Source organism: Equus caballus, chromosome 7 (assembly GCF_041296265.1).
Source record: "Equus caballus isolate H_3958 breed thoroughbred chromosome 7, TB-T2T, whole genome shotgun sequence".
In the NCBI taxonomy this organism is placed as follows: Eukaryota; Metazoa; Chordata; class Mammalia; order Perissodactyla; family Equidae; genus Equus; species Equus caballus.
This window is the reverse complement of record NC_091690.1, coordinates 28349999-28369080: the sequence shown is the minus strand read 5'-3', so window position 1 is coordinate 28369080 and position 19082 is coordinate 28349999. Positions and strand designations below refer to the sequence as shown.

The following is a 19082-nucleotide window of genomic DNA, read 5'->3' as shown; positions in this document are numbered from 1 at the left end:
CCTGGGGGAGCTGGGGAGCAGAGTAAGGGAGACGGGCTGCAAGCTCCTCCCTCCCTCCTGGAGAGGCCTGGGAGGATATGACTCCCCCCTCTCCTTCCTCCTAAGGAGTTGGGTCCCCTGGAACTTTCCCAGCTCCTGAAACACTCCAGTCTCTGCCCTGTGCTCACACAGCCCCCTTGCCAAGTTCTTACCATCCTTCAGCCTCAACCCGTGTCACATCTCGTGCAGGAAACTTTCCCCCATAAATTCAGCCCGCATATCCCTCCTTCTCAGAAGTCTTCCAGGGCCCAGCCCAGCACTTCCCACCACAGCCTCTGCATGCTGGGAGATACTTCTGAAGAGAAGGGGCCGTCATGATGTCTGGTTTAGTTGTCTCAGGTTTATAGATGAGGATGTGCCTGCTCTTTTCACTAACAGTAACAAGATCTATAGTAATAGTTAACACCGTGAGCGCTATGTGCGAGGCACTTGAAATATATGAATTCACTTAAATCTCACAATTAAGCTCATTTTATAGTTGAGAGAGAGCTGAGGCACAGAGAGGTAAAGCAACTTGACCCAAGATTGCACAGCAAATAAGAGGCAAGGTCAGGATGTGAACCCTGGAAGTCTGCTTCTACAGTTTTGTCCTTAATTTATCTCATGCTGTTTATTACTGTCTGGCTTACTCATCTATGTATGGCTCCTCTTCTTGAGTAACACCCCCCATCCCCCAAACCCCCACTCCCACCTTCTCCCACTACACAATGGGTGACCATACAACAGGTGCCTTAGAAATCCTGGTCCCAGGACTGGTCCCCAACAGGGTACAGGAGCGCTTTTCCTGACACCAGGGGGCAGCATTGGCTAAAAGTTCTCTCAGAACACCGAGCCTTGAGCTGTCAGTCAAGTAAAAATTTAAACTTTTATTTCTGGTACAAATGATAAATACTTTGCATTAAAAATCTGGAATTCAAGTTTTCCTCATACTTCATGCTCCCTCCCACCCCAGAACGTTACAAAAATATTTCTGTTTAGGGGGAGAGCTGGCGCCTGCTTGGGCCACCAAGTCCGGGTCTGGGGAGAGGCACACGCGGTCTGTCTCCGGGCTGGGGGGCCCCACCCACCCAGGGGCAGCAGTGAGAAGGCGTCATGGTCTGGTGGGGGGGCTGTGGCGTCGGTCCCCGACAGCCCCCTCTCTGGGGCAATGGTCCCCTCCTTGTTGGGCAGTGGGACGGTGCAGAGGGGCCAGCTCCTTCTGGGTGGGGGGGTGGGTGGGGAGATGGGGTAACAGGCACAGACACCTTTTAGGGTCTAAACCTGCAAAGACTTAAAGGGGAGATTCACAGGCCATCACATTTTGATTGCTGGAAAGAGAACACTTCGGGGTAGATGGAGGAGGGGAGGGGTGTAAATTTGGAGAACCCTTTCCCCTCTCTGCCCCCAAGGAAGGCGCAGAGTGGGAGCAGGGGGAGGGTGCCTTCATGAGTTAACCCCTGCCATGCCACATCCCTTGTCACAGTCATGAGTGATGGGGCCAGAGGCTCCGGGATTAGGGAAGGGATGGGAAATAAGGCCTCAGGTGGGGGCTGCCACCCCCTCTGGTGGCTGGAGGAGGAGCTGTGGCCCAGAGCAGCTACCTCTGGGCCACCCCCTCAGCCCAGCTGGGCTAGGGGTCCTCGTCCCAGAGACACAGCTGCCTCTGGGGCACATAGAAGTCGAAGCGGTAGTTCTTCTGGCAGCTGCGGATGCCGCACTTGTAGGGCGTCAGCCTGTCGCGACTGTGGCAGAACTTGAGCATGCAGGGGTACCAGGCCAGGCTCAGGCCGTAGCGGCAGACACAGGGCTTCCCGCGGTCCCCCACCTGCCCACAGCGGGGCAGCGGCATCTGCTCTGAGGCCTTGGGCAGAGCCTCAAACACGGAGCTGTCCACACCTTGGGGAGGGAGGCAAAGGTCAGCATGGAGGCAAAGGAGGGCCTCTTCAGGCATCCCATCACCCCTCTGACCTAAGTATTAGCATCCCTGTCTTACAGATGAGAAAACTGGCCCAGAGAGGTTTAGCCATCTGACTGAGGTCACACAGTAAGTGGAATCAGGACTGGAACCCAGGTCTGTCTGACTTCAAGGCCTCCACTCAGCCAGGCTGCCACCTTATGCTTAAAAACATCATTATACTGGAACGTAATGGAATAGAGGCCTGGGGAGAATGGGAAAGAAATCCAGGACAGCTTCTTAAAGGAGGTGATATCTGAGGAGGGCCAGGCAGGGAAGGGCCAGCACACACTTGCTGGGGAGGCCAGGGCACAGGGTAGACGGGAGGGTGCTTGTGAGTGGTGCTGGGGGTGACAGCAGTGGCCATGGGAGGGACCAGCCCCTGGGGGACAGTATCAGGTTTGCGCCTCGGTCTGGGGTCAGCCCACTGGGGAGGGCTGTGTGTGTGGAGGTAGGACCACAGCTCTATCGGGCATTTCTAACTCCAGCGCTGTCCTAGGAGGGGTGGGTATTTCTTTACTGCTCAGCTGGCTGGAAGGACCAGGGACCTGGAGTTGTAATGGCGACATCTCCATGTCCCCTCCACAAGAGGACCTGGGGACAGTCCTGGAAAGGTACCAGATGGGCCAGCAGTGAAGTCACACAGGCTGGAGAGGCAGGGACCACACAAAGATGGGAGGAATCCTCATGGATCTTGGTGAGAGATGCTGGCACCAAGGAAGGTGTGAAGGAAAGGAGAAGCTGGCTTCTGAGAGGTGGCAGCAGAGGTGGGCAGGTGGGAATGGGTGTCTTTGGGCCCCACCTGGACCCTGGTGCTGGTGCCCCTCTCCCAGGACAGAAGGTCCATCTGCGTTCTCACCAACGGCAGGGATGAGGTGGGAGATGTCTGGGAATCTCCCTCCACAGGGCCAGGCAGTCACAGTTCTGTGTCCCTAGCTGAAATGGGTCCCTTTCATCTAGCTGACTCCTCTCACTGAAGAGCCACACAGGTGTCACTTCCTCTAGGAAGCCTTCCTTGACCAATCTCAGCGTGGCTTACAGGTCCCTCCCCTGAACTCCCTTATCTCAACACTGTGCTCTATCATGTTGGATGTGATACAGTGGGCAGCACCCAGCTGACCTTGCTCCACCCAGAACCGGACGTCCTCCTGGCGGGTGTAGATGGCGTCCACGGCCTCAGCGCACACGTTGCGGAGATGGGGGCTCAGCAGGCCCCCCTGGCTGAAGTTGACGGCGATGTCCATGTGCAGGTGCTCCAGGCCCCGTACCTCCTCTGCCTGCCGCACGGCCCGGGGGTTTTTCTGTGGGGAGGAGAAGAGCCATTCCCAACTGGACTCAAAATGCTCCCAGCCCATTCTTTCCCTGATGGCCAAGAGTCAGACAAGCCCAAGCTGGTTGCCTTTAGCACCTTGGGGCTATCTGTGGAGTGGCAGACAAGGGGCATCCAGCCCCCCTCAACTGGTGGAGAAACTGACATCCAGAGCAGCACAGCCCCGCCTTTGCAGCTGGCCCCTGGGCTGACGTCTCGGGCCTGATGGGGAATTCTGACATGCTGCTGGGGGGTGGTGTTGGAAGTGGGTAGGCCAGGCAGGCTGTCCCAGGGCAAATGACCTCCGGGTTCTGTATTTCCAATCTCCAGGGACTGAGTCTCCCTGGGAAGGGCAGGCAAAAGGGGAGTGACCCCGGGCAGGCCCAGGGCAGGGCTGGACAGTTCAGGGAACAGAGATGAGGCTGGGGAGAGGCTCAGGGCCCAGGAAGGGACTGGGAGCAGGTCAGCAGGCAGAAGGGTTTTAAACACTGCACTGGACGGTTTATACGCATCACCTCATTTAAATCTCATTATAACCCATTTCTCAACAAGAAAATAGAGGCTCTGAAGGGGAGGTAACTTGTCCAATGTTGCTCCAATAATGAATGGTAGCGCTGGGTCTGAAGGCAGATCCGACTTCACAGTCCAAGCCCCTAGCCTCCATCATAAATGGGGGGGAGGGGACCCTGAGATTAGGGGACTGGAGTAATCTGGGAATTGGGGGTTCAGTGCTGATTAGAGGTTTGAGGCTATGGAGTCAGGTTTGGCCTGGGGCAAAATCAGGGGGTTCAGGACTATAAGGTGAGAGTGGGGTGCCAGGGAGGAGGGCGAAGGTGGGTCAGGTGCTGGGTGGGAGACTGAGGCTGGGGTAAGGTCCAGGCTTGGGGCCTGGCTGGCTGCAGGGGTGAGGGCCCTGGGGCAGGAGCTGCGCCGGGGCAGGCCCGGGGCAGGCACTCACCTGTCGAAGCTTGGCCATGGCCTCACTGGGGATGATCTCATTGCGGTGCAGCCGGGTGACAAAGCAGAGGGCCTGGAACTGACTCTGCCCCTTCTCCAGCTCCCCCAGGATCAGGGCCCGGAAGATCTTCACATCCTGATGGGGAAGGGCAGAAGGATGGGGACCAGCTGGAGGGGCAGGCCTCCCCACAGCCCAGCCAGTGCTCAGCTCAGGCCCCGGGGACACACATGCCTGGACACTGCCCTGCCACAGACACCTCCCTCCTGCTGGCCTAGGAATTTCAGTCTTTCCCATTTGAACCTGTGATTTAAAAGAAAGAACACACCCTAGATGTTCCCAAACCACCTGGAAAATTCACATAGAGAACCGCGAGGAAGCTTTTCAAAACAGAGCTGTTTAAAAGTACACAACTTTGCCTTGAAGGTCACTGCCCCCCTTTCTGGCATCCGGCTCATTCATAGCTGATGCTTCCCTTCAGTGGCACCCCGCTGTCATCCCGATCAGCAGGGTCAGTGCCCCTACAACCACCTGACCAGGGCACTGTGGGGGAGGGGCTGCACCTTCTACAAGGAGATTGCAGAGTTTCTCTCACTGACATTCTCACTCAGCAGGTTTAGGGGAGGCCTAGAAACTGGTGCTCCTCAAAATGCCCCTGCTGCTTCCAATCAGCCAGGCTCCGGGCTGCCTCCATCTCAGACGGAGGTGGTGGGGGCAGGATGGGGTTAAGGGCAGATGCAGCCAGGACCTTCTGGCCTGCGGGAGCTGGGGTGGCTCACCTTTCCCTTCCCCGTGCACTTCTCCTTCCCCCATGGGTTACTAACGGCATTGCCAGCGGGCCGAAGGCTCCTTCCTGTTACTGACTCACTGCACGAATGGGGGAGGCTGGAGGGCAGCAGAGGCAGAAGGGAGAGGGGCCACAGGGTGTGATGGGGTTCCCTTCCCAACTTGGCTGCTGGAACCCTGTGCTCTGACCCACCTGCACCCGAGGTGCCCCTGCTCTCACGAATCTCTGTTAGCCTTGTCTAACAGTGAGAAGTTAGCAGGTCCCAGCACAAGTAGTCTAAATCTGTCATGACCCCCCTGCCGGGGTGGTACCCTGGCCACAATGACCACTCTCCTCCAGGAGCCGCAGTGGTCCTGCCCTGGCACTGAGTATACAGCCCTGTGTAGCTCCTCACCTGTCAATGTTCCTGCCTGGCCTTGTCCCCTAACAGGGTCCCCGTTCACTGAGGGCTTACTGTACACCTGCTCGAGTAAGTGGTCTGAGAACGGGTCTGGGGGTCCCCCTGGACTTCCTGGTACAGGCAGTGAGGGGCCTATGGTTCCATCCCAACCCTGCAATGTATCAGCCAGTGCCCAGGCACACCTCCCAGCTTCTTGAAGCCTCATGTGTAAAATGGGGATGATGACACGTGGACCTGGCAGGGTTGTGCTAAGGGCTGAATGAGTTGGTGTGGAAGGCGTGGAAGGATGCCCGCCTGGAGGAAGTCCTCAGTGAGTGCTAGGTGTGGTGACTGTCACCATTGCGGGTGACCAGCAAATGCCACAGTCATCGGAAACAAGTGAGTGCTGGCATCCCATAAATGCCCAGGCACTTCTGAAGTCCTCTGGCTCGACAAGCACGTTTCTCTCACTTCCTTTTCCTGTCAATGATCTCTGGGACAATGAGGTGAGGGAGCATACGGGGAGATTTCCCACCAATACTGCAGAAAGGGAAACTGAGGCTCTGCTGGTGAGAATGGTTCCATTAGGCTCCTTATGATCCCAGACTTGCAGGGAAGGTGAATCAGAGCTCGGGTAACCCCAGCTTCCTCTCAACAGGAAATCCGTTCTTGGGCCACGAGGCTGGAATCTCAGGCTGGGCCATCCGATCTTCCATCCCTCAGGTCGGCTGAGGGGAGACTGGAGGCTGGTCCACTTGTGCATTTTCCTCCCCAGGCTTAGTTCTTGCCAGGTGAGACTTGATACCAGACTTCCCCTCCTAGCGCTTGAGTCAGGCGGATGTTCCTGGCAGGATCCCCAGGCAGGATCCCAAATCCACTTCCCCGGTATTTGCACCAATGACCCTTTAAAAGAGCCCTATCTGGAACGGTCACAGCATCTTCCCCAACACCACAGGCACGTGCCACACCAGGGAGTCTGAAGGCTAACGAGTGGTCTCCAGCTGCTTGGGGACATCACCTGCCCACCCTCAGCAGGAGAAAGCCTGTGAACTCTCAGACCAAACCAGAGGGTGAAAGAAATCTGTTCTGAATTTTTTCCCTGCATCTAAATTAAATAACAATGTCAATGACAACAATAAAATGCTACCAAGATGGGAACCTGATGGGGGCGGGCGGAGAGAGGGAATGAGAATTTCTCGTTGAGATAGATTTCCTCTTATCTCCTATTTATTTGTGTAGGACAAAGGTTTATGGAAGTTTACAACTGGAAGGGACAAGTCATTGTTACTATGAGTCAAAAAGGATGTATTGTCCTGTTTAAAATGCTTACAACGACAGGAGGTGGGAGCTATGACTGTTACCGAGTTTGGAATGGGCAGCTGGCTCAAGGTCATGGGACTAAGAGGAAACGAAGCCGAAATTCTAACCCAGGAAGTCTGACTCCAAAGTCTGGCTCTCTTAACCACAGTGCGCAATCGCCTCCTAGATCAGCTAGCCCGATTTCCTGGATGCCCAGCTAAAGGAACTGAAGCTCAGGTCCAGAGAGGTAGTAGGGTCTGCCCTTGGCCACACAGCTAGCGAGTGGCAGAGAGCAGGATGAGAACTCAGTTCCCTCTTCCAGCTGTGTCTGTCTGTCTGGCGGTGGTCTGTAGGTCCTCTGTAGCTCTGCCTGGGGAGTGTGGCAGCTCCCACACACGGTTCCGTGTGACTAACAGACAACAGCATCTGACACAAATACCAAGGTAAGCCAAGGCAGGACCACCCCAACTTGCTGCCTGCCTCTCCCAGAGCCTCTTTAAATCCTGACTTCTCCAGTCTCCTTAGTGCTATTTCTCCAGAAAACCATATTGTACTTGCTGACCCCTGGGAGGGAGTGGGCAGCCCGAGTTTCTGGATCTATTTGGCTCCATCATCCCGACCAGTGCCCCTCCTACCTTCTACTCCTTACACCTCAGACTCCCTACTAGGTTCCAGGGGCCCCTTTCCCTCCAGTACGGATGAAAGGGTGTGGGAGAGGTCCCCCTGCTTCAGGGAACATCTGGCCAGATGCTAAGCCCAGGCCAGATGAAGCCTGGCTCCCAGGCTTCCTCCTCGCCCGAGAGTCCCTGGGGCGATTCACCTGGATGTGGCCTAATGCCCAAGGCAGATGGCGTGGCTGGGGAAGAGCCCACACAGGTGGCTGGAGGCAGGCTCCTCAGGCCCAGGACTGGGGCTGGGACTCCCAAGACGGGAGGTTTCTATAAGGCCCCTTCTCCCATGAGCTCCCACCAGGAATAGGCCACCAGGAAGAAGTAGCGCATACACTACCAGGGTTGAAATCTGGGCCATGCAGAGGGTATGGTGAGGGGGCCACAGAGAAAGTGAGCATCACTGAAGTCCTCTGTCTGTGGTTTTAAGTAAGGAGCAGGAGGCGGGAGGTTCTAGGATAACACAGGAGTGACGAACACAGGCTCTGGGGCCAGTACTACCTGTGCTCGCATCCTGGCTTTGCTGATCCTAGCATAGAATCTTGGGGGAGTTAACCTCTCTGTACCTTAGTTTCCACATCTGTAAAATGAGTAAAACTAACAGTACCCACCTCAAGGGATTATTGTGAGAAAAAAACAAGGGAAAGGTTTCCAAACACAGTGGGCTGAACTCAAAGTTTCTCTAGTATTGTTGCAATCCCTGGCCTTGCTCTGCCTGTGATCTACTCCAGACCTGCAGAGGCTGGAGTAAAGACCTTTCTCCTAGAGCTGGAGCTGGGGCCCAGAGAGGTCAGGTGACGACTCTGGGGCTCGAGGTATCAGCAATCAGCCGGAGAGCATTGTTTAGTGTTACCTGGGGCAGGGCCCTCACAGCCACCAGTTTGGGCAGGACCACTGCAAAAGCCCTTGTCTTCAAGGAGCTCCTGGGGAGGCTGACCTCCTACAACCAGTCAGTGCACCATGATAAGGCCCAGGGTTGAGGTTTATGCTAAGTGCTCTGGGACAAAAGACAGACGGATGAAGGAGTGCTTGTTGTCCCCTTAAGGATGGGGCTGGGGGCCCCTCCAGCCTCTGCCCCCAAGGCCGCCCTGCCCTGCAGCAGAGTCGGCCAGGCCCAACCCCTCACCTCTACAGCACAAATCCCACTGGCTTCGCAATGACCTCTTTACATGTTTTTTCTTCCAGACTCAACTCCTTGAAGCTAAGATAGTATCTTCTTTGCGGTGTATCCGGCACCCTAGAGCACAGCAGGTGCTCAATAAGCGTCTGATAATGAATAAAGGAACAAAAAAGAGCACAGAAGCCTCTGAGAAAGGTGATGGGAGGGAACAGGGATGGGGTAGGGTGGGGTGGGGAGGGGCGTGGGGGAGGGCAGGGAGTGGCTGAAGGAAGATGCTGCAGGAGGGGCAGGGCACAGGCTCTGAGAGCCCAGCCAAGGAGTGTGAGCTGAATCTAGCAGATGACTGGAAGTCCTTGGTGGGTTCTGAGCCTGAATGTGCCATGAGCACATCTGTGGTTTAGAGCTGAGTCAGAAGGCTGAGCTGTGCTGGGCCAGCATGCATCTGATCTAAATGCCTTGGCAGAGGGCCCCGTCCTCATATGGCATCTTTTGCTTGGGCAACAAGTTATCCAGGTCCTCCACGATCTGCCCCTGGCTCAAGGGCAGTGACTAGACTTTATTTATGCAGTATCCTCAGGGTCTGGGCAGAGCCTGAGCTCAACACTTACTAGCTGAGTGAATGAATAAGTGAGTGCTCTGGGGCCTCCAACAACCCCTCGCCTCCAACAAGACGACGGCTCTTTCTTCTTAGGCTTGCTTATAGCTGGGCCCCTGCAGGCTGGTAGTCCTACAGCTGCTATTTTGGCTTCTAGAAGGTTTAGGGGATCACTGAGTTCATGATCCAGTGAGGTTCCAGCAGGGGACGTGATCTTCACAGGTCACAGCTGCAGAGCTAGGACCAGAGGCCCAGATTTCCTGACTCTCGGTCTGGTGATCTTTATGATCCTCCAAGCTCCCCGCTGTCTTAACCCTTGTCCAGATATTCACTTCTTCTCTGCCCACTCCCTGCCACGCTGGTTTTTTGAGATCTACTGTATCTCAGAGAGGGAAGGCTGTGCTGGGCTCCAGGTAAACACCTAAGAGATAGCAGAGTGCTGCTCCGGGAAAGGCAGGGGGCCCAGCCCTCTGCATGTCAACAGCAGACATCCCGTGCCAGGCCTGGATGCTACAATCCTGGGGGTCGGCCCCAGGTGAAGCTTAACGTTGAGGACAGGGAAGTGACACTGCAGACAGAGCCCAGTGGAGCTCTGATGATTGTGGAGCTGTCTCACCAGCCCTCAACTGCCAACTTCCAGCCTCAGATAAGACCAGAGAGAGAAAAAAGCTTCTCTTCTGCCTTGGCCGCCGCTGGGGTTTTACGTTACTCGCAGTCCAGCTGAATCCTAACTGATACACAGACTCACACCTGCTTTCCTCCACTCATGGGCCACATGTCCAGAATCTTTCACACATACTTGCTGTTTCTCAGACAATCTCTTTCACACACAGTTGCTCCCAATCTCTCACCCAGCGGCACCCAGACTCCCCCACCGCCCCCTCCTGCCCCTGGCTCCCACTGGGGCTCAGCTGCGCATTCCCATTCTCCCTCACACACAGCTGCTCACATGAGCACGTTTCCCCCTTCACGGTCACTCCTGTGGAGCCTCCAACGATCCCCTTTCATCTCAGCATCCCCCATAGTCTCAGAAACCTATCTTCTCCCCAACAGTCTCCCACAGAATTCCCCCAAAGTCTCAGACACAGAGTCTCACGCTCCATCTCACATACACCCTTTCTCACCAACAGTCTAACAACCTCCTTACACGTGCTGTCGCAAGCCCCTCCTTCAGTTGGTCGCACGCCCCCTTGCAGGCAGCATCTCCCCACACTCCTTCACACGCCTCCTCTTAGGCTCATCACCCCAGCTCCAGCCTGGGGACTCTCCTCTCCTCCTCTGCCCCTTTGTGACCCCCTACTCCCTGCTTCCTCCCCACCCGCTAAGGCCCTTCTTCAGCCCAGCCTTCTACCCCAGGGGAACCACACACTGAGGGTACAGGATGGCGGCATGGTCCCTTCCCTCAGTGCCCCTCTCCCAGCCCACCACAGCACAACAGTGGTTGTACAGCCCAAGCTGGAGGCCACCTCTTCAGGGTTCTCATGAAGCAGCCTGTGCCCCACCCGCTCCCCCATTCCTTCTTGCTCTTGGACAGCTGGCGCGCTCTCTTGGGAGTTTCTCCTGCCATCTTGGTCTCCTTCCCATCACACCAGAGTGTGTGATTCTGAGGCCGGGGCTGAGCCAATCTAAATATTTATTGCTCAGCTCCTGGCTGTGGCTGCTTTATCGCTAGAGAAGGGGCCAGCTTCATGGGACTGGGGAGGTAAGGGGTCAGCTGGAGAGCCAGCCAGGAATCAGTGCCGTCCTCCCCAACGCTGGCTGCCCCGTGGCAGGCACAGGGGCACCACAGCTGCTCTGCACAGTCTCCTCCAGCAGGAATGGGGTGGATGGAGCGAACCCAAAGCCAGCCAGGCACATCCCCAGCCTGGTGCCCAGGGACGTGGGCCGCCCCCACTACAAGATGCCTGTATAACCTCAGGGCTAGGCCCGGGACAGAGGCTTCTTGTTAGGGGGCATTAGCGTAACCACCAGCCTGGAGCAGTGCCCCCTGCCCCGACCCCCACCCCCAGAGTCCCTAGTGCTCTGTCAGCCAAATCCCAAAGGTCAGCACTGGCTGGGGAACAATGTGAGGCTTTATGTGGATCAACTGTGCCCAGCCGTCCCGCTGACTCAGGGCTCCTAAGACGGGGCTCCGCACTTCTCTCCCACCCACATCCCCGGCCCCGATGCCTCCCTGCCCTTTATCAGAATTCCCAGTGGCAGCCACTTAAGCACTTGCCAACTTACAGGACAGAGGCTCCTAATGATACTCTGGTCCCTAGAGTGGGGAAAAAAGGAGCGGAAACAGTCTGCTTAACAGCTGAGGAAGGAGAGCTGAGGGGGAGGGACCCGCGCAGGGCCTGGCTGGCACCACTTCCCCACTTCTCACATGCCTTCGCTGGCCTCTGCTCTGCAAAGGCCTCTTACTCACCTCTCACAACACGCCTGTGAGCATCATACTATTGTCCCTGTTGCTCATGTCATGTCTGAGCCTGGGGCTCAGAGAGGTTAAGTGACTTGTCAAGTCACACAGCAGGTAAAGGGCAGAAAATGTACACAGTGAGTGCTCCATAGTATCTGTGGGATCTTTTAAAAACGGTCCCCTCACCCCACCCACTGTCTCAGGGGTGGTGGGGGGTGGGGAACAGTCTCAGGCTCAAAGCTGCCAAGGGGTCAATACTTAAAATTCACAGGGTTATGAGCTTGGCGGGAAGGGGCCCAGCCCAAGACTGGACAGAGGAGAGCCCAAGATCTGTTCCTACGCACCAAGGATTTTTCCAGCCTCCTCCTTCCCTTTCCTCTCCCCTACTGGGGTTTCTTCAGCCTTCTGGAAGGAGCCCATTTATTTATATGCCGCAGCAGCCCTGGCAGTGGAATAGACTGGAAGGATCCCTGGATCCTATTCTGGATCCTCAGCTACCTGATCTTGTCACAGTCTCTTCAGAGCTCTCAGCCTCAGTGTGCACATCTGCAAAATGCATGCGACCTCCGCCTGATGACGTGGCAGTGTGGATCAAAGAGGCCAGCCGTGAGGAAGCAACCCCCAGCATGGGAGCTGAGCGACTCTCCGTGCCTGAGATCCAGAGACGCGCAATTCTTACCTCAAGGTGGACCCTGTCTTCCTATGTGACAGGAGTCTGTCCTGAGTTTTCCCGCCACCACCACCTCTCTGTGCCTTGGGAAGCCTATTTGGGAAGAACCCCACTTCGACCTCCCCTCACCTTCTTTCTGGCAGCCCACGCACTTGTCCCCAGGTGGCAGTCTTCTCTGCCCCATCTGGGATCTTTGGCTCGGACTCCACGTGGACATAGGTGTTCAGGGTGGGAGATGCTAGCCAAGCTCCGGGGAGCACGTCTGTACCCTGGGCAGGGCGGCTGACCCCGGATCCAGGCAGGAATTCCTCAGACACAGCAGAAGGACTGCTGTTAGACCTCAGGGCCCCACGGACACGAGCCGGGTCCTTCCTTCTGGTGACTTCCCATAAACTCCAGTGAGGAAATGCTCTGGACTCTGAAAAGGTCTGGGCCTCCCCTGAAAGCACCTCTACTGCCTTCTGCTCCCCAAGAAGACACCCTACCCATCACACGCCTCCACCAATCACCAAACTGCAGGGACCAACGTGGACAGGGCAGGGGAGACCGGGCCCCAAGCCCCTCCTGTCTGACATCCATGTGGTGTGATACCCAGTAGAATAAACAGCCTCAGGCAGCGACGCGGTCAGCTGCACATTCCACATCTTCACTGACTGCATCTCAACCATGCAGCTTCCTATGTTGCTCCCCTGACCCGCAGACCAGGAACCCCCAAGGCAGGGACTCTGGTGCTCTCTGGACTGCTCCTTCCTCTGGCTCCCACTCACCCATCGGTGCCAGGGCAGGGCTCAGGTTCCCATCTCCCTGAGTTTTGTGGAATAACCTTGAGCTGACTTACACTGCCATCCGGCTCCCCTTACCTTGGCTCCAGCCCGTGGCCCCGTCACGATCCCCTCCCTCCACACTTTTGGAGTCTGTGGCTCCCTCCTCCACCCCCTCTACCCTCGGCCCTGTGGCACCCACCTCCTCGATGCACTTGCACATGACTTTCTGGTATCTTTCAGCCACACCCTGCCCATCCGGTCAGCACCAAACCACACTGCCTGGAACCATGACTCATCCCCTCCCCCAGCGTTTGGACAATCAGACTGGGGGACGGAAAGAAAACTGGGACAGGGACTCCAGCCTGGGGGAGGGGGACCAAGAGGGCTGTTAGACAACAAGCCAAGTTAGAGACTGGGGATGGTGACGTGCCCACTATTGGATACCCTCCGTGAATCAGGATGCATATAGGATTTGGGTTCTAAAGAAGAGCATTGCCTATTGGGAGTGTAGTATGAATTAGACTTCTTGTATGAGAGCACGCAGCATTAGAACTAACGTCTATACGCTGCTTAAAACACATCAGGGTCATTGTGGAACGACAGGTTTCAAATACGTGACTGAGTTCGGGCTCTCCCTTCATTTAACAGTCCAATCTGGTCCCTCCTCCAAGTCCCTTCCCATTGCCTGGAGCAGCTATGCCAGCGGTTCCCAAACTTTGCTGCCCATTGGAATCACCAGGAGCTCTTTAAAAATACTGCTGCCTGGCTCCCAGTCCCAGACATTCGGAGAGCAGCCCGGGCATCGGGATTTTCTAAAGCTCCCCAGGTGATTCTAATGGGCAGCAACGTTTGGGAGCCACTGAGCTGTGGCACTTCTTTTAGATCTGCGGCTGCATCGGCCTGATGGTTAGCAGCCTTTGGGCAGAGTCTGCAGTACCGCATGGTGACCATTGGTCAGCTCCAAGCTACTTGGGCAGTTTATAAGCCTCGCGTGGGCTCCAGGCTGGGTGTCCCCCAGCAGGCTGGTTACTGTTACTGCTTCACTGGCTTCAGGTCCAGCGTGGCAGCGTGGGGAGAGCCAGCCCACGTCAGGGCCCTGCCTGGTGGCAGGGGCAAACAGAGAGGGTGGGAGGAGCCCGAGAGGGGGCCTGGGTGGGGGTGAAATGGGCCAGACAGAAGCCTGGGATACCGCCAGCACAAGAGGAATCATTGCTGCCCTGGGGAGGCTGGCAGCACAAGGATGACTGCTCCTTGCTCTGAGGGGCTGGCTGGCAGTTTTGGAGTGTGATGGTTCATTTTATGCATCAACTTGACTGTGCTGAGGGATGCCCAGAGAGCCGGTGAAATATTATTTCTGGGTGTGTCTGTGAGGGTGCCTCCAGAAGAGATTAGCACTTGAATGGATAGACTAAGAGTGCCCTCACCTCTGTGAGTGGGCAGCATCCAGCCTGTTGAGGGTGTGAACAAAAAGGCCGAGGAAGTGCGAATTTGTGCTCTGCTTGAGCGCGGACATCCGTCTTCTTCCTCTTCTCAGACCTCGCTGTTCCTGGTTCTCAGGCCTTTGGACTCAGACTGGAACTACACCACCGGCTCGCCTGGGCCTCCAGCTTGCAGATGACAGACTGTGGGACTTCTCAGCCCCACAACCGTTGAGCCCATCCTTCATGATAAAAATCTCTTTCCAGATATCTGTAGCTATAGTCATGTGCCACATAACAATGTTTCGGTCAAGGACGGACCACATACATGACCGTGGTCCCATGAGATTAGTAGCATATAGCCTAGGTGTGTGGTAGGCTGCGCCATCTAGGTTTGTGTAACTGCACTCTGTGAATGTTTGCACAAGGATGAAATTCCCTAAGGATGCACAGAACGTGTCCCCGTCGTCAAGCGACGCATGACTACCCCATTGTCTATTTTGCTGGAGAACTCTAATACGTGGAGCTTCAAAGAGAAGGTTATGATGAGGAACTCGGGGCTCCTCTAGGCTCAGTGCTGACTTTGGGTCCCTCACTCAACCTTTTTGAGTCCAAGTTGAGCAGGAAGGGTCCATGCTGAAACGCGATGTGAACCACAATTGTGAACGTGCGTCGCTTCTGTTTCTTGAGTACTCAGCACAGTGAGCCCTGCTCCTGCCTTATGCCGTTTAGTTCTCACAGCATCCATGGGGTTGGTATCCTTATTACCCCCACTTTACTGATGAAGAAATGAAGGCCTGTGAAGATCAAGGAGCTTGCCCAAGGTTAAACCAGGTCTGTCTCATTTCAGTCTGGACTGTCTCCCAAAGGTGATAAAATGGCAAAAGTCACTCTTCCCAAGCGGACTAGGGACTTTTCCCAAACCACCCAAAACGGATTCGGTACATGAAACAAAAGGAACACCACATCCAGCCTTTTTCCTATAGGAAAAAGTTACTACTCTAGATAGAGGCTTCTTGTGGAAATCTGCCAAAGACTATAAGGCAATCACCAAACTGCAGGGACCAACGTAGACAGGGCAGGGGAGACTGGGCCCCAAGTCTCGCTGAGGGGGGCAGCGAGAGAGGTGATCCACCCCAGAAGGATTCATGTAGAAGAGCTGATTTGGCCAGTGTAGACAGTGGATTGAGGTGGGGGTGAAGGCTATTCCACCCCACTGGCAGCATTCCCCAACTCCACCCACCCCTGGCTAATGGAGAAACCTGGACTTGGTGGGGACCTTGGAGAGGTGGTTCCGTTTCGGCACCTTCCACTCCCAATTCCCTCCCTTGCTGATGAAACTGGAGATGCCAGGGGCGGGTGTGAAATGCCAGCTTCTGGGTCAGAGGCTAACCTGAAACTTCGGGAATCTGGGTGGAGGTTCAAACCACTTGGAGGATTAAAACGAGGCTCTTGGGATCAGCTCCAAACGGAGTCTCTAACTGGGCAGTCAGCGCCCACTAAACCCTCAGTCCTCTACCCACTGCCCCCTGGGCTCTCCCCTCTCCTTGCTCTCAGGGTAGAGCAATAAAAGAGTTCAGGCTGCAGCCAGAGGCTATAAAAGCTTAGCCCTACCGGCTGCCTCTTTCACTCCTGGAGAGGTCCCAGAGGCAGCATGTCTCCAGGGTTCCAGCACAGCCACAGAACAGTGGGCAGGAAAGTGGGAGACCCACAGGCTGGTCTGAGGCTCCACTCTCAAGGACAAAGGGCTTCACGGGAAGGTTGAGGGGCAGATTGGATCCCAGCCTCCTGAGGGGTCCAGCCACTAATTTGGATTTTCCTGGAATAGAATACACTTGACAAAATTCCCTCGGAGTTTAGGTGGGGAGCCGGGAGGCGCTGTGGCCCTTGTCAGCTTTCCTCTCTCCACACACAAACTCACCTGCCCCTGCCTGAATCTGAAAACGCGGCTTGGGCCTGCTGAGTAAGGAAGGGCCACAAAGTCTTCCCAACTGAGACCACTCACCCACCCCCTAACGGGTCTGCCCATGTCCCTGACAACTCAGCAGCCCTGGGACAGATCAGAAGGAAGGCCCACCTCCACTGTCCACTGTACCCCGGCATGCTACTATGGCAGATATGCTGGGGCCCTAGCTGACTCCCCAAAGGTTCCCGCCTCTCCTCTCTAGCTGCCAGTCCCGAAGAGGGAGGAGAGAGGTGGCTCAGGCAGGGTCCACAGCCCTGGGCTTCTGCAGCTGCCCAACTATCTAATCGGCCTCCCCTCTTCACTCTCTCAGAGACAGAGCCTCACAGACTCTTTCCATCAGGAAAGGGGCTTGAGGGGTAGGGTAGGGTAGGGTGGGGTGGGGTGTGGGGGTGCCCTGTGTAAGAGATCAGAAGACTCTCTTAGTACCTACACCTCCCATGCCCTCTTTCTCTCCAGGATTCCTGCTGCTGGGTCACTGTTAGTCACTCACTGCCCTTCCAGGCTCATTTCCTGATAAACCCCCAGCACCTCCATTCCCCCTACTCTCCCCATCTTGGGGGCCCCCACTCACCTGGTTCCCTCCACAACATACACACACGCTGAGAAGAGGCTGGTCTCTGCCCCCTCTTCCCTGCGATCTGGGCCAAACGTGGGGGTTGGCCAGCCCTCCTGCCAAGCAGGGTAAGGGGTGGCACCTCTCCCAGAGAAAGGGGACCTCATCTGGAACCTCTCCCCAGGTCCTTCTGCTTCAAGCTTTGCAGACTTTCAGACCAAAGAGGAGACATGGCTTCTCCTCGGCTTGAGAGGCCCCAGGACGATCAGCTCTGCCCAGGAACCCTCCCTTCTCTAGCCCAGGAAAGTGAAACAGGGAGAGGTGGCTCACAGACTCCACGATGTCAGGGCTGGGAGGCCTCACTGTACACCTCACTGTCCTGTACAGAGGTGAGGAATGAGGCTCAGAGAAGGAAAGGACTTGCCCTGGATCACACAGCCAGAAGCCAGGACCTCTGATTCCTAGCCCACGATTTTTCCCACCAAAGCACGCAGAAATTACTCCAAGCAGGGAGTCTAGGGGTATGAACACTGACTCTTTTGGAGGGTCAGCCCCAGGACGGCCTGGGAGAGCTGGGCAGGGCGTGAGAAGGGGCCTGGGCACTCAGGGCAAGAGAGGAAAGAAAGGCTGGAGCGGGGAGTCGCCGGAGCAGCGGGGCCGTTCCTCGGCGAGAATGAAGGGGCCGGGGCTGGGCGCTGGGGAGCGGGGCAAAGAGGGGCAGAGGAGTCCGGCGTGACCCTGGCTAACTCGCGTCCCTCTGGGCCCCAGTGTGCCGTCTGCAGGCCTCGATGCGACCGGGACCCCGGGGCACTCAGGCTTGGGGGTCCCCCAGGGCGAGCGGGGTGCCTCACCTTCTTGAAGTCGGCGGTGAAGGAGACGAGGGTGCCGTCGGGCTTGCGCAGCTCGAGGCTGATGCTATCGGCGTCGCTGTCCGCCTGCAGGCTCTCCTCGGTCACCTGGCCGTCGGGCAGCCGCACGCGGACCCGCAGCTCGGCCGGCGCGCCCGCCCCCAGCAGCGGTACGAGCAGCGGCAGCAGCAGCAGCAGCGCGAGGCGCGCCGTGGGGACCTCGCAGCCGCCGGGCGGGCGCATCCCCGGGGGCCGCCGCGCTCCGCGGCCACGGCGCGCCGCGTGCGGGCGGGGAGAGGCGCTGCCAAACTTCGCCCGAAGTTGGTGGCTAGTTCGGGGCGCCCGGGAGCGGCTCCCCGGGGAGCTCGGCCGCGGGGCCCCGCGACGTGGCGCGGACGCACGTGGGCTGCGTTCCGCGGCGCGCCCCCCGGCGGCTCCGAGGCGGACGCGGCGCTCCGGGCCCCCCGCCCGCCGGCCCAGCGCCGCGGATCCGCGGCCCCAGACTCCGGCGCGCCGAGCCTGTTTGGCACTTTTCATTCAATCCCACCCCCCGTCACTTCCTTCAGAAAACAGAAACCACCAGGACCTGCCTTAAAGAGACCGCGCACCTCTCCGCCCTTAAAGGGCCCGCGGTGGCCCGGGCGGGGGCGGGGAGAGGGGACCGCGGGGCCAGCGGCTTTGTGGGAAAAGGACTTTCTCAACCTCCCTCCCTCCCTGCCGCGTCCCGTCAGTGACCGGGCTGTGTCAGGAGTTGGCTCTCTGGAAAATCCCTTCCTCCCAGCAGGGGCGGGACGGGTAACTCTTCACCTCCCCCCCACCCCCCTTTTTTGGCTTGTTCTTGTGCCACGTGGATGAAATAATCGGGCTTGTGTTTTAGGGGTTTTGTTTGGTCTTTTAGTTTCTCTGACACAGCGAATTTCTAAAAAGCTTCTGCAAAATCAGATCTCACCTGGCACCCAGCCTTTTGGCTGCCCTGGGTGGGGAAAGAGGAGCTGGAGTTCTCCCCCTGCTTTGACATCCCTCAGGTGTGAGATCTTGATAAGTCAGGCCGCCTCTCTAGACACGGCCCCTGCAGCTTTTCTTTTCAGTCTAGCCTCCCTCACTTCCCCATTCAAGGTATTTCCTGGGTCCTGCCCATCTCCCCAGACCCCCATTCTCTCTCTCCCAGTAACAGGCTGAGCAAATCAAGGAAATGTGAGATTCCAGGCCATTCTGGAGAATGTCCAGGGACTCAGGACACTCGCTTGACCATCAGAAGCTCTCCCCCAAGCCCCAAGAAAACATGCCTGTGTTTCCATGCACCTCAACAATGAACAATGGAGGTGGTGGGATCTGGATTCCTATTTCCTCGGCTTAGTTGTGTGCTTTGGACACGTTT

General features: G+C 56.8%; 1 protein-coding gene across 1 annotated transcript; it reads right to left on the bottom strand.

The window, feature by feature from the left end:
• Positions 1 to 885: 885 nt before the first annotated feature.
• On the bottom strand, positions 886 to 18355 carry OAF (out at first homolog). Its single transcript, XM_001501247.6, has 4 exons — positions 17708 to 18355; positions 4240 to 4374; positions 3093 to 3273; positions 886 to 1914 (listed from the first exon to the last, which is right to left on the bottom strand). Exons 1-4 carry the CDS (start codon positions 18239 to 18241, stop codon positions 1649 to 1651), a joined length of 1116 nt encoding a protein of 371 aa, XP_001501297.4. The 5' UTR covers positions 18242 to 18355; the 3' UTR covers positions 886 to 1648.
• Positions 18356 to 19082: the final 727 nt, after the last annotated feature.

What these genes read in the sequence shown, in the direction of transcription:
- OAF (XM_001501247.6), bottom strand. Translation starts at nt 18,241, where the DNA reads ATGAAAAGTGCCAAACAGGCTCGGCGCGCCGGAGTCTGGGGCCGCGGA. An exon ending in TCACCGCCGACTTCAAGAAG is followed by an intron (nt 4,375 to 17,707) that starts GTGAGGCACCCC and finishes CTTCCCCATCAG; the next exon opens with GATGTGAAGATCTTCCGGGC. An exon ending in CCATGGCCAAGCTTCGACAG is followed by an intron (nt 3,274 to 4,239) that starts GTGAGTGCCTGC and finishes TCCTCCCCACAG; the next exon opens with AAAAACCCCCGGGCCGTGCG.